General features: G+C 36.0%; 1 protein-coding gene across 1 annotated transcript; it reads right to left on the bottom strand.

Moving 5' to 3' along the window:
* Positions 1-8,995: 8,995 nt before the first annotated feature.
* LOC103719650 (E3 ubiquitin-protein ligase ORTHRUS 2-like) lies at positions 8,996-12,315 on the bottom strand. The gene is made up of 6 exons (XM_008808991.4): positions 11,539-12,315; positions 11,299-11,390; positions 11,058-11,200; positions 10,886-10,935; positions 9,927-10,001; positions 8,996-9,806 (listed from the first exon to the last, which is right to left on the bottom strand). Exons 1-6 carry the CDS (start codon positions 11,781-11,783, stop codon positions 9,377-9,379), a joined length of 1,035 nt encoding a protein of 344 aa, XP_008807213.3. The 5' UTR covers positions 11,784-12,315; the 3' UTR covers positions 8,996-9,376.
* Positions 12,316-13,534: the final 1,219 nt, after the last annotated feature.

Below are 13,534 nucleotides of genomic sequence, written 5' to 3'. Positions count from 1 at the left end.
GAGAGCTATTAGCATATAAATAACTAAACCGAATTGCAATGGAAGTGGAGAAATTGACGGTTTGAAGAATAGATTGGGCACTTGGATATTCCAAGTTGGCCCTTTGCTTTACTTATTATAACGTCCTAAACCCACTACTCTGGTTGGGTTCATGGCACAATCACATGCTCTTTGTGGTAATCCCAAGAGAGTATACAAGACCTAATGATATGAATCAAACTACTTAATAATAGGAGATGAGAAATTACGATTGCCAAAATATTCTATTAAAAGCTAGTAATAAAGTTGCAATAGCCTACTTTTTGGGGCTAATGGGCCAGCCTAAATTTGCCAGGCCATTAGCATTCGATTGGAAAAGAGGACTCCAAACACCCCGATCACGGTCACGCCAAAATATCTGAAGTTTTAAGGCGATCCAAAGACCAAATCTCGCCTATTTAAGACCACTCATCCTCTTCCTTTGAGATCCATCAAAGAATAGGCAAGAAATCACCGCAATTTCAAGTTCTTCTTTCCAAGTTCTTCCTCCAATTTCCGCCAGGAAGAGTTGTTGGAACGCCTCGCAGGACCGAGTTAAGATTCCTTCATCTTCTTCCCTTTCTTCTCTGGTGTTTTGACCTTCGTTCACTTTGATTTGAGCTGGCAACTACCGAAATTCATCCAAAATAGGGCACCCCTATTTTAATCTTCTTCCATCGAGCTTTTCCACTGTCGACCACTAATTTTGGCTGGAGTTTCAGCCGCCTATGGCCTTTGTCGAGTGAGAGGCTGGGCCACCGCGACTGCCACCTGCTACCGATGAGAGAGAATGGAGAAAGGAGACAAGGAAGATGGACTTCCCCATTCGTGAAGAGAGAAGAGAGAGGGTTTCTCTTCCCCCACCCCCCTCCCCACACACACACCAACAAAAAAGATAGATTAAAAGTTCTTAACGAACATATATAACTTGCTCAAGTAAAGCTAAATTACTGCTATTGTGAAATACATATGCCAACAATTAAATATTGATTACAGACCAATATACATGTACATGTATATATAGCAACTCTACTTTTGTGTCATGTATTAGTAGTTCCAATGGATATATATGCATGTATGTGTGTGTATCATATTTTCAATTTAATGATTTCATTCCACAATGAATTCAGATAAATTATCCATTATCATTATTCACATGTGCAATCAAAGATTCACAAGAGGGTGATATAATGCACCTTTGAGGGTACATCATCCAAGTATGTGTCCCTGCCTATTAGACATAGTTGAATAAAGCTTGAGACACTATCTTGAGATTTATTCATGTATGTCCAGCAGCCAATGTATAACATAAGAATAGCATAGACCATGAGGAAGAGGAGGGTGGGCTATCTAGAAAACAAGCAGTGGATGAATTATCAAGTGAAACCAGCTTACTTAATATAGATGATGTCTGAAAATAGCACAATGTATGGCAGAAAGATTCTTCCATGTTAATGTCAAATGCGGCCTTTCAATAGAATGTAGGAGCCCAGGATGTTTGAGAGCACTGTGGACATCATTTGCTTGCGGTGTTAATTGTAAAAATAATAACATGCTAAGATTTAGAATCACATAATTACTGTATTCAAGTTTGAGAGATATACATGCGGAAGACATATTGAATACGTTCTTTAATCACCTGGAATAATAGCGGCTGGATCTTCCTTCCTTGCTCCTCACAAAAGATAGCCGTCAATGGGGCAAGCTATCAACCATATGGAGAGGAGAGGGGGACCTAGCCTATATATAGGAAACATAGAGGAGCCTTCCCATTAAACGCTCCAAAACCCTAATTGGGTTTTCTGGCCTACATACCAAAATTACCACATTAAATAGGACTCAATCCTATACATCCAAGGTGCACAAAGCCCATAAACGAAAATGATCACATATCATATTGGGCTTAACCATAGTACCATTCTGAGCCATACGTCTAACCCGTTTTATAAAACAAAAATACGCAATCAGTGTAAGCTCATATTTTGAAATTATTCTAACATTCTCCCACTTGGGCGAACACGGATTGTCATATTAATTTAAAAAACTTTGTTTTGAAAACGACTCTCAGGTTAGACTACAAAAGTGGCCACATATATAGCTCAAATGATAATCACCTTGGATACATGATCCGGTCCAACAAGAACATCAATATTGAACATGGAAGTCGTTACACCATTTAATCGATGTAAGACCACTCCACAGCTACAAATGCTAACATCCTTATCGACATGGATCCCCATCCTCCAACCAATGTGGTAGTATGTAGTATGAACTTAGCACCAAAATGTGATCAAAGGTGTGCTAATTCATATTGGTCCTCATAAATACTTCAAAAGAAGTCACATGTCTCAAAAGAGACTCACATCATGTCTTTATGCATTATATCTCGAGATCAAAATGATATCATAATAAAAGACATATGTGCAATGCATGCTCAAACATAATTATAATTTCTGTGCACAAAATACAGAATTATAAATAGGAAGATAAATATTTTTATAATTGAAAGAGGTTGTACCCGAAGCATATGGGTTGCCTACATACCCTGTAAAAAGGATCAAGCCAAAATATAGTTCTTTTACATAAATAACTCCCACTAACCAAAAACATCAAAGGTTTCCACAATGCCCATATTAGCAATATTTGTCTTAAAGACTTTCGTTGCGAGTCCCTTAATCAATGGGTCTGCAATCATTGTTTTTGTATTTATATGCTCTATTTTTTTTTCGTCTGCCCTTCTTTAACTTTATCTCTGACCACCAAGTACTTGATATCTATATGCTTAGAGCCACATGAACTCTTGTTATTCTTTGAAAAGAATACTGCTACACTATTATCACAATAGATAGTAATTGGTCTCGAGATGGAATCAATAACTTTCAGTCCTGAAATAAAATTGCTCAACCAAATGGCTTGAACTGTAGCTCCATAACATGCCACAAATTCAGCCTGCATGGTAGAAGAAGCCACTAGAGTTTGCTTAATACTTTTCCAAGAAATAGCACCACCAGCCATCATAAAAATATAACCTGAAGTTGACTTCAGATTATCTTGACATCCGACAAAATCAGAATCTGAGTAGCCTACCATCTCAAGATGATCTATATGCTGAAAGGTAAGCATATAACCTTCAGTCGTTTTCAATAATCTCAAAACTTTCTTAGCTGCTTTCTAATGCTCTTATCCTAGATTCGATTAAAATCTACTAAGGACACTCACTGCATAGGCTATGTCTGCTCTAGTGCAAACTTAGCATACATCAGGCTCCTTACAGCTCTTGCATAGGGTATGTTTTTCAAAGATTCTCTTTCAAGTTCATTTCTTGGACACTGGGCTTTGCTAAACTTATCCCCTTTTACTATAGGTACATCACCAGGTGCACAGTTTTGCATTTTGAACCTCTCTAGGATGCGTCGTATGTATGTCTTTTGCGAAAGTCCCAACAAGCCATGATCTCTATCACGCTATATCTCAATTTACAGTATAAAAGAAGCTTCCCCAAGATCTTTCATTTTAAAATTAGCAATGATATTTTCCTTGTCTCATGAAGTAACCCTAAGTCACTACTAGCAAGTAAAATATCATCCACATACAAAACAAGAAAAATAAATTTTCTCCCACTGATCTTGAGATAAATGCATTGGTCCACTGTATTTTCAACAAAACCAAGAGAAGTCACAACTTAATCAAATTTCAAATATCATTGTCGGGATGTTTGCTTGAGCCCATATATAGATTTGTTCAACTTACACACCAAATTTTCCTTTTAAGTCTAACTTGGATTTGTAAACCCATTTGCAACCTATGGTGTTAACATATGGTAGAAGCTCAACAAGTTTTCAAACTCTATTTCTCTTCATAGAAAACATTTTATCTTCTATGGCATTCAGTTATTTATCTGAGTCAGGTCTTGTTAATGCTTCTTTAAAAGGGACGGAATCAATGTTATGCCTAATATTAAAATCACTCGCTAGTAAATAGACAATATAGTCATTAGGCAGGGCAGACATTCTTTCTTTTTGTGGTCTCCTAACCTGTGGTTCAAAAAACTAACTCAACCACTGTTGAAGGAGGAACGTGAGGCTCTTCTTGATGCCCACGTTCTTCATGAACTGTGGCAATCAGTTGAAAAATAACTCTTTCTTGTACAAAAAAAATTGAAACCACAACTTGACTCGGTTCTGTAAAAGTTTTCCTTAATACAGAACTCCCACTAGTACCAAGTACAAGAAAGAAATTTTTCCATAATGGACTCAATAATTCTGGTGCCATGATTAGGACTATAGAACTTATAGCCCTTTGATCTATAAATTCTGGTGTAGATTTGGAGTCTAATTTTTTTTCAGTAGGATTATAAATCCTAACCTCAACTGGGCAGCCTCAAACTCTAAAATGGGCTAAATTGGGTTCACGTCTTGTCTACAATTCAAAAGAAGTTTTCTCAACAGCTTTACCAGGAACCTTTTTCAAAATGTATATGACAGATTTTAATGCTTCACCCCATAAGAATTCTGGCAAATTTGTTTTACTAATCATACTGCTAACCTTATCCTTCAGAGTCTGATCATGCTTTTCAGAAATGCCATTTTGCTCAGCTATTTCTGGCATTATGTATTAAGGAACTATCCCACATTCTTGTAAAAATCTCGCAAAATCACCCATGTTCTGACCGGACTCATCATACTTACCATAGTATTCACCACAACGGTCAGATTTTACAATTTTAATACTCTTCCCACATTGCTTTTCTATTTCCATTTTAAATATTTTAAATTTCTCAAGAGCGAGAGATTTATCATTACTCAAGTAAACATAACTATAATGCGAGAAATCATCAATGAAGATTTTGAAATATTTGTTCCCACATATAGTAGAAAGTAACGGTCCACTAATATCGATATGAAAAGATCCAAAAGAACCATCGCTCCTAGTGTATATCTTCCTTATAGTTTCAGTCAGTTTTTTTTTTCTAATACAATCTACGTAAGTGTAAATATCTGAAAAATTCAGAGAGGGCAGAATGTCAGCTTTCATCAATCTTTCCATTCGCTCCTTTGAAATGTGCTATAAATGCTTATGCCACAACACAGAAAATGGATGTTTATTGATGGCTTAAAATATGTCAGTTGCATCAAAACCAACAAAGGCTCGATGACCAGATCTTTCGTTCCAAGCAATTGGGGAAATTGCATTTTGCCATTAATAGTAGGTATAGTACAGGCCTTATTGCAGGTGACTATATCATGAAATTGGACCATAAAACGACCATGCTAGCAGGTTCATATTGAATGTCATGGTTGCCAAAGGAGATAGGGCATGCCAATAAACTGTAGTAAGACCTGTGGAGTCCGCCACATATTTAGGACATATCAATTAGCTGTAGTAGTCCTCATGGAGTCTGCCATGATTTCAGGACATATTAAAGATGTTGGATGAATCTTGACAAAAATATTGAGATGAGTTGACCTTTGTATTGGTTATGAAAGGTCACATATTACTTTCTCTAATGTTTTGATTCCTTAAAATTAATTTCAAGTTTGAACCAACTTAGGGGCTTTATTGTTTCAGTAAAAGGCTTGACCAAGATGGGGAGTCTGGAGCAAGTCTTCTTTCTTCAAAATATTTTCTATTCTTTTCCCTTTTTCTGCACCCAACCAGCCTAAATCTGCTTCAAGTTCTACATGCATATATTACTTTCTCTAATGTTTTGATTCCTTAAAATTAATTTCAAGTTTGAACCAACTTAGGGGCTTTATTGTTTCAGTAAAAGGCTTGACCAAGATGGGGAGTCTGGAGCAAGTCTTCTTTCTTCAAAATATTTTCTATTCTTTTCCCTTTTTCTGCACCCAACCAGTCTAAATCTGCTTCAAGTTCTACATGCATATAGCCTCAACTATCAGAAGTAGCCACCAGCCTGAATAAGGGTTTCTGGTCCAACTTAGCTCAGATTTGATTATACTGGCTCGGTCTGCTTTTAAAGCAGCCCCTATAGTCCCTTTCCGATGCTCAAATCAATCTCTTAATTGTCTATAAACATGCTGTCTCAATACTCAGCTCTTATAGAGTCCTCAGCTTACTAACCGTTACCAGTCTACTACTAAGTGCAGATTTTTTATCAGCAAGTTGGTCTGTTGCTCACATCACTCCATCCATTGCTGCTAAGTATGGATCTGTGATCAGCGGGCGGTTTGTTTTCCATATTAGTTCAACTGTTGTTTGATTCCAGAAACCCATCATCATTTGTTTGTTTTTTTTTTTTTAACTTGAAAACCCTCATTAACTTCTGCCTAGAAAAGCCTAATGCTTATCGACACTTTCAGAATTCCCCAATAAAACCTAGTAGATGAGCTTGGGATCTATCTGTTTGCCTACATAAAACTTAAACCATTACTTGACTATCAAAATTGAAACCGAAGCCTAGCTCATGACTTGAGAGGATCTGCAGATTAGTGAAGAGGTGCTGAAATTACTAGTGCATCAGAGAGGTCGTAGCTCGGTGCTGCTTCTCTAAAGCAAAATCTAAACCCAAGAAAACCCAGTGCTATTTCTATGCTTCGTTTCCATCTCACATAATTATTTCCAGTCAAGGTTTCAACGGCAAACATTTGGCTTGATAGGAAGAGGCATTCAAAACTGCGAAAACAACATATTTTATTTAATATCATCCAAATATGATGCATGCAATCAATGGATGATAACATATCTATCTAATCAACTTGGGCTATTAATTAGATAGTCCGTAATCAACTTGAAAAACATATAAGTCTAATTACGGTAAGAGCCTTGGTGCATCATTGTAAAGTCACCTTTGGGCTAACAATACAACACACTATAAGGTACTCTTAAGACATATCATGAAGCCAATTAACAAAGTCACATCAGCTTTCGAAACACCATCGCCTTTGGGCAGAAGAATGATTCTAGGCTAATGCAATCCCGTTAATCACTTCATGTCATTTTTCTAAATCATCATACACAATAACACCTTCGGGCAAGATATTGCATGCAATAATCTAGAAAAATGCAATGCTACCCTCTTTTTTTTTTTGAGAAAATCAGATAAATATCAGTGAATGTGCTACTTTGGTGGCTACCACCCACTTCAATTTCAAAATATTCTCTTAATGGGAAAATAAGGATTGTTTTTATGCCCAAAAAATTTTAATCACAAAATAATAGTTATGTGACAAAATCATAACCATTAAACATGCTATAATCATAATCAAAATCACATGTGATTTAAATAAAAAATGTTAATCACAAAATTCAAGGCATATATGACAGCAAGAAATGTCCAAAATTTAAGAAGTTAATAATTAATATGCATGAGGGCTGAATTCAAATTATTCAGTATTTAAAACAATAATTAAATGGGTTACTAACTCTTAGGCCGGGCCCAAAACCCATTATGGTCCATTAAATAAAATTGGGCTGGTTTATAAAAGAGCCCAACCTGCAACCATGGGCCCATTCTGGTCCATTAAAATGCAAAATGAAATAAACATGGGCTGACTAAATAAAAGGGCCCAACTTGCAATTATGGACCTATTCAGGTTAGGCTTAGTAGGACCAAGCCCAATCAAAAGGAAAAACCCTAAATCACTTTTTTTTTTTTCCTCTGGCCGCCGCTGTTCGGTGTTCCCCTTCCTTTTTTTTTTTTTTTTTGTTTCATGGAAGAAGAGCTCACGGGAAAGAAAAGGAAGAAGATGAACAGTGAAAACCTTTTTTTTTTTTAATCCGAAAATCATATACAATCATATTTCATTCAAAACTAAAATAAAATCAAACCAGATATTTGATTATCAATGGAAGACCGATTTATGCAGAAGATCCATTCACCAATGTATAAAATCCATAAATCCAGATAAAAAAAAAATAATTGTATATGAAGGATTCTAATCCTAGCATGGAGGCTCTGATACCAATTGTTAATTGTAAAAATAATAACATGCTAAGATTTACAATCACATAATTACTGTATTCAAGTTTGAGAAATATACCTGCGGAAGACATATTGAATACGTTCTTTAATCACCTGGAATAATAGCGGCTGGATCTTCCCTTCCTTGCTCCTCACAAAAGATAGCCGTCAATGGGGCAAGCTATCAACCATATGGAGAGGAGAGGGGGACCTAGCCTATATATAGGAAACATAGAGGAGCCTTCCCATTAAAGGCTCCAAAACCCTAATTGGGTTTCCTGGCCTACATACCAAAATTACCACATTAAATAGGACTCAATCCTATACATCCAAGGTGCACAAAACCCATAAACGAAAATGATCACATATCATATTGGGCTTAACCATAGTACCATTCTGAGCCATACGTCTAACCCGTTTTATAAAACAAAAATACGCAATCAGTGTAAGCTCATATTTTGAAATTATTCTAACATGCGGTACATATAAAATTAAAATGCATGCTTTTAACCACCTAATGAATATTATGAAGAAGGCTACAGACACAAAGTCATGTATGGAAATTATATGGTCATCATTATTGCACAATGGTTGATCTTTCAACATAAAGCATGTTAGTGTCTATCAGCAAATCACTCTGGAGAATTTGTCAGTTCAAACAACATCCTCTCAAATTTTATAGCTGAAAACTCAGCACATGCATATTCCAAGCAGAGAAGCTCTTGTCTATTTGGAGAGAGCATTATAATTCTAGTCATCATATCTACAAAACATAGATATTATACCCCTACTGTTCCCCTGGTTCTATAACTACTATGGAGTTTGTCTATTTCCCTTTGAAAGAAAAAAAAAAAGATGAAGGCAGTCTATTTTATAATGCGAGTAGGCCACAAGGTGAAGAGCAGAACTCTTGTGCACCATTAAAGCAGTTTCCAGTCGAAATTTTACTCAAAAAAAGAAGAAAAAGATTCCAGTTGAAATGGTGTAACATACTCACAGTACCTTCTACTGTAATTCCATGATAATTGATAGATATACCAGGGAGAGAGTTTTGGCAAGCAAGATCTTCTATTGTAAATGAAGCAGTCTTCTACAAGAAGTGGAGAAACAAGGCTGCAAAACCTTGATATACAGAAAGATATAACAGTTACAAACACTCATTCCTTTCCATGATACATTTCATAATAAGGCAGTGACAAGAATATAATGAATTTCTCAAACACCTTAACAACTTAACTAACATTTTTTAATTAGCACAGACCACAGAGCATGGTACTGATGTTAGTAACATATAAGAAAGAAGACCAAATGGACTGCTCTATATATTGCAGCAAACCACGGTTTAAGCATTGTGCTGATAATAACATTGTTCAGATCGTAGTGCAGCGACCTAGTCCATCCTTAATTTGGAAATTAAGAACAGAAATATTGGTGAAGCTATGTGGACGAGCCCCTAGTGCGAAAATGAACAGCTCTGGAGGCCATAGCTCTCAAATTTGCTCGAGCAGAATGAAGTGTACTCCTCTGCTGCTCACGGTTGTCATGAAAGGCTACCATAAATTCTTCCCTCTGCAGTCTAAGAGCCAATGCAGCATCTTCAGACTGGCTCGGGATGGCTCTTCGTCTGATGATTCTTTCCCTATCCATCACTTGAGAAACCCGGGTTGAGCTTCTTGGATGACTGCTTCTAGTGTTACTACTTGCATGGCTATTTCTAATATTACTACTGCTGCTTTTTTCAGGACTTTGGACAGTACTGCTGCGTGAGGTCGCAGAAATTGAGTTCTTCCTTGCCTCAACTTCCTCAGGAAATAGGAGTTGGATGGTGTTCCAAAGTACCGTATTCACCGTGCAAGATCTCCCATTGCTGCAATCAAAATCAAAAGTTTGCATTTGATCCCATGACCTTCCTCTCTTTCTAGCAAATAAAAGTTACTCAAATATAGTATGTCAACTGTAAGAACTTATTACTGAAGGTGAAGATCACCTGATCAGTTGTCTGCATTTTGGACAGCGTTTTCCGCATTTAGCAGCAGCACATTTCAAACATTTTATACAAAAGCTGCAAAACATAAAAACTATATAAGAACTAATATGATGGAGCAATGATTGGAAAATCAAGGAATTAAAACTAATGCTTTAAGCCATGTTAAAGCTCTTCATAAGGTAACACCTTAAGAGGGCCTTTTAACGCTTTTATGGCTCCTAAAATCACAATTCTAGAGGCTCTTTCAGGATTTATAGAACCAGTCAAGGAAAAAAGGTAATGTATCCTTATTGATATGCAACTTTAGAGAATAGTAACAGTAATTCACCAGTTTCTTTCCTCCTAAAATGTGAGGATCCGTGCGGGCGTGTGTTTAGTCCCACATCGGTTATTCGCTGGGTAGATCTTGGGTACTTATACAGGATCAAGGAACCCAAATAATACCTTCCGGCTAGCCATTTTGGGTGAGGTCCTGGGTTGTTACTAATGGTATCAGAGTGGACCCGGCCCATAACTTATGTGGACTAGGGGACACTGCAGCACGGATCCATTGGGGTTGACCACGGACCGATCGTGGTGTTAATGATTAGATTTGAATGGATTTGAACCCTTAGCCTGACGAGGACGTCAGGGCTTGAACGGGGGGAGTATGTGAGGATCCGTGCGGGCGTGTGTTTAGTCCCACATCGGTTATTCGCTGGGTAGATCTTGGGTACTTATACAGGATCAAGGAACCCAAATAATACCTTCCGGCTAGCCATTTTGGGTGAGGTCCTGGGTTGTTACATAAAATCCAATTGAAAGCTGATATATGTATACCTTAGAGCAAAAATGTTGGATTAACTAGTTATTTTACAGCTTGTAGTTTTTTTTTAAAAAAAATAGAGAGATTAGACAAAAGTCTAATCTAATTCATTAAGATAATGGAAAACAACAAAAATTTAGAGCTTGGGTGTTACCTGTGCCCACAAGGAGTTGTACTCGGTTCAAAGCAAATGTCCAAACAAATCTGCAAATGTACAGAGACCACGTTTGTATATATATATATATTTAAAAAAAATCTAAGGAAACTCTAACAAAGATCATTCCAGAAACCAAATCAAGAGAATAGGTAGTGGAATAGCTCCTCACAGCACAAGAGAGCTCTTCCCTCAGCCGATCCATGCAGGGAAGGCCTTTGCTCGAGGCCTTTTCAGCCGGAGCTCCTTCTCCCTCTGTCTTCTTCTCTTCGGCAGCAACAACAATCTCCGGATCTTTCCTTTTAGCGCCAGGATCTGCAGATGAAACACCAAACATGAATCAAAAACCCAATATGAAGAAGACTCAAATCGCATGAAACAAAAGGAAAATGATGGAATTGAAGAAAGAATACCTTTTTTTGCAACAGTCTGTTCTTCATCATCATCGAGACAAAGAACAACAGGGGGGATTGCATTGGGAGATTGCCTACGAGATCTTCGCTTCCTGCAACATTAAAAGGGACTTATTAGGACTTCTATCACCTTAAAGAAGTCAGAAGTGAACAAAAGAATCAAGAAGAAAGATGGAAAGAAATGGAAAAGGACAGAGGACGTGTGATCGGGATGGGTATTCGTCCTCCTTGTTCTACTACCTGTTGGAGTTGGTGGGTGGAGGGGTCTTGTACTGCGGACTGGGGCGCTTCCTGCGTCTGGATTCTCTCACGGGTGTGTCTTCGACGACGAGACTGGCGAGCAGGAGGGCTTCCTCGTCCCAGCCGGCCATGGCGGCGGCCGACCGGAAGCCAGGGCTAAGAATGCTCTCTTTCATCGTCGCCCGGGGAGATCTTCTGGGTGGGTTTTGTGGATTGTTTGGGCTGTTGTCTTCTTCAGCCGCCATTCTTGCTCTTCTTCTTGCCCAGGGCTTAGTGGGAGTACACGAAAACCCTCCCCTCTCTCTGTAACTCGAGGAAGAGCAACGGTCGAAATTTTGAAATGGGCATCAATTTGCCTCCAACGGCTATAATTTGGGACCTGATAAATTTGGACTGGAAGCTGTATCTGCCATGATTGCGAGATTGGAAAGTCATAAAAAAAGAGTAAAATAATTCATTTGAGTTGGGATGGATGGCAAAAGTTACAGTCAAATACAGGCGAAGTCAGCGAGGTAAGATATAATCCAACCGCATCCATTTTCAAATCTGATTGGATTCGAAATCTGAAATCTAAGACAGTGATCTTCGACATTTTTTACTTTTATATTAATAGTTTATTTTTTTTATTCATATGCGTTCAAGTAATTAATAACAGTTAGATTTATGCTAGGATACTTTACATTTCCATCATTATTTTTGTAAAAATAAATCCACTTCCATTTGATTAAAATAAAAATTAAAGTCTTTTATTTTATTCTATATGATATATCATGAGAAAAGTTCAAAAAAATTTGATTTCTCTTTTCACAATGAGTATCATAAGAGTTGGATAATTCAAATTGAAAAATAAATTAGTTCATATTTCAATATTGATTAAATTTTTTATTCAGAACAAAATAATCCCAAGTATAAAAATATTTAGGATTCAATCAAATTAACTCAATTTTAAATATATATACATATACTGATATTTATATTTCCCATCTTGCAACTTAGTGGCTAATTAATTGGATCTCCTTTTTTTCTAATTGCATATTTGCAGGAACTTGGTTTACTTTTTTGCCCAGCAAAATGGTGGGCAATTAATAAAGTTGGCTCGCAGCTACAAATATATATTTGTATCCATATTTTTCAACGCAATATAGACGCATATATTAAATGGATACCAAAATTAGTATCCATATTTGATCTAAACGGATATGAAAATAAATCGGATATTAAACATATCTATATTTGTTATGTATAAATATTGATACAAGTCTAATATTGGTTACATGCATATTTTTTTATCTAAATATAAATATAAGTTGAATATCATTTGGATATAAATCGGATTTTTTTATAAAATTTAATAATGAAAACTAATATTCATTATATAATTCTATAAGAAGTAACATAATTCACTATACAATTGCATGCAATATAAGATAAATAAAGATTTAAGGTATGGTCCTTAAACTCACATGGAGAGTGATTTGTTCAAGAGTCTAAGTTACTCATTTGACTAAATTCTCATTAAAATTTTAAAATTAAAAGTATTTAAAATAAAAATATTATATAAAAATATTATATTTTTGTATAAAATATTATTATTACTCTTTAATTATAGTAGGAATAAAAATTAATCATGAATTATTTATTTTTTAGAAGGCTTGTAAGAAAAGTATATATAAATATAGTAGTACATAGAGTTAATAATATTTCTAAATATTTTTTAGTAATAAAGTTTTGAAAATATATAAATTTAATTTTTCATTTTTATCAAAGAAAAAGAATCTATTTTTTATAGAAAATAATAATTAAAATATGAAATATTGTAATATATACAAGATGATTATTTAATGGCTTGAATGCTATAATAAGGCAAAAAAACTATATATGTAAGTTAAGAACATTATTGTGGCTCAGTGGTTGAGTGCTTGCTTGCTAAGCAGCACATCTCTGGTTGGAAAATATCAACTATGTTAGTATAGTCCCACATTCACAATTACAAAAT

This window comes from Phoenix dactylifera, chromosome 14, assembly GCF_009389715.1.
Source record: "Phoenix dactylifera cultivar Barhee BC4 chromosome 14, palm_55x_up_171113_PBpolish2nd_filt_p, whole genome shotgun sequence".
NCBI lineage: Eukaryota > Viridiplantae > Streptophyta > Magnoliopsida > Arecales > Arecaceae > Phoenix > Phoenix dactylifera.
Note: the sequence above shows the minus strand (reverse complement) of the source record. Positions and strands in the feature narration are given on the sequence as shown.

What these genes read in the sequence shown, in the direction of transcription:
- LOC103719650 (XM_008808991.4), bottom strand. Translation starts at nt 11,783, where the DNA reads ATGGCGGCTGAAGAAGACAACAGCCCAAACAATCCACAAAACCCACCC. An exon ending in GGGAAGAGCTCTCTTGTGCT is followed by an intron (nt 10,936 to 11,057) that starts GTGAGGAGCTAT and finishes GTACATTTGCAG; the next exon opens with ATTTGTTTGGACATTTGCTT. An exon ending in AAATGCAGACAACTGATCAG is followed by an intron (nt 9,807 to 9,926) that starts GTGATCTTCACC and finishes TTTTGATTGCAG; the next exon opens with CAATGGGAGATCTTGCACGG.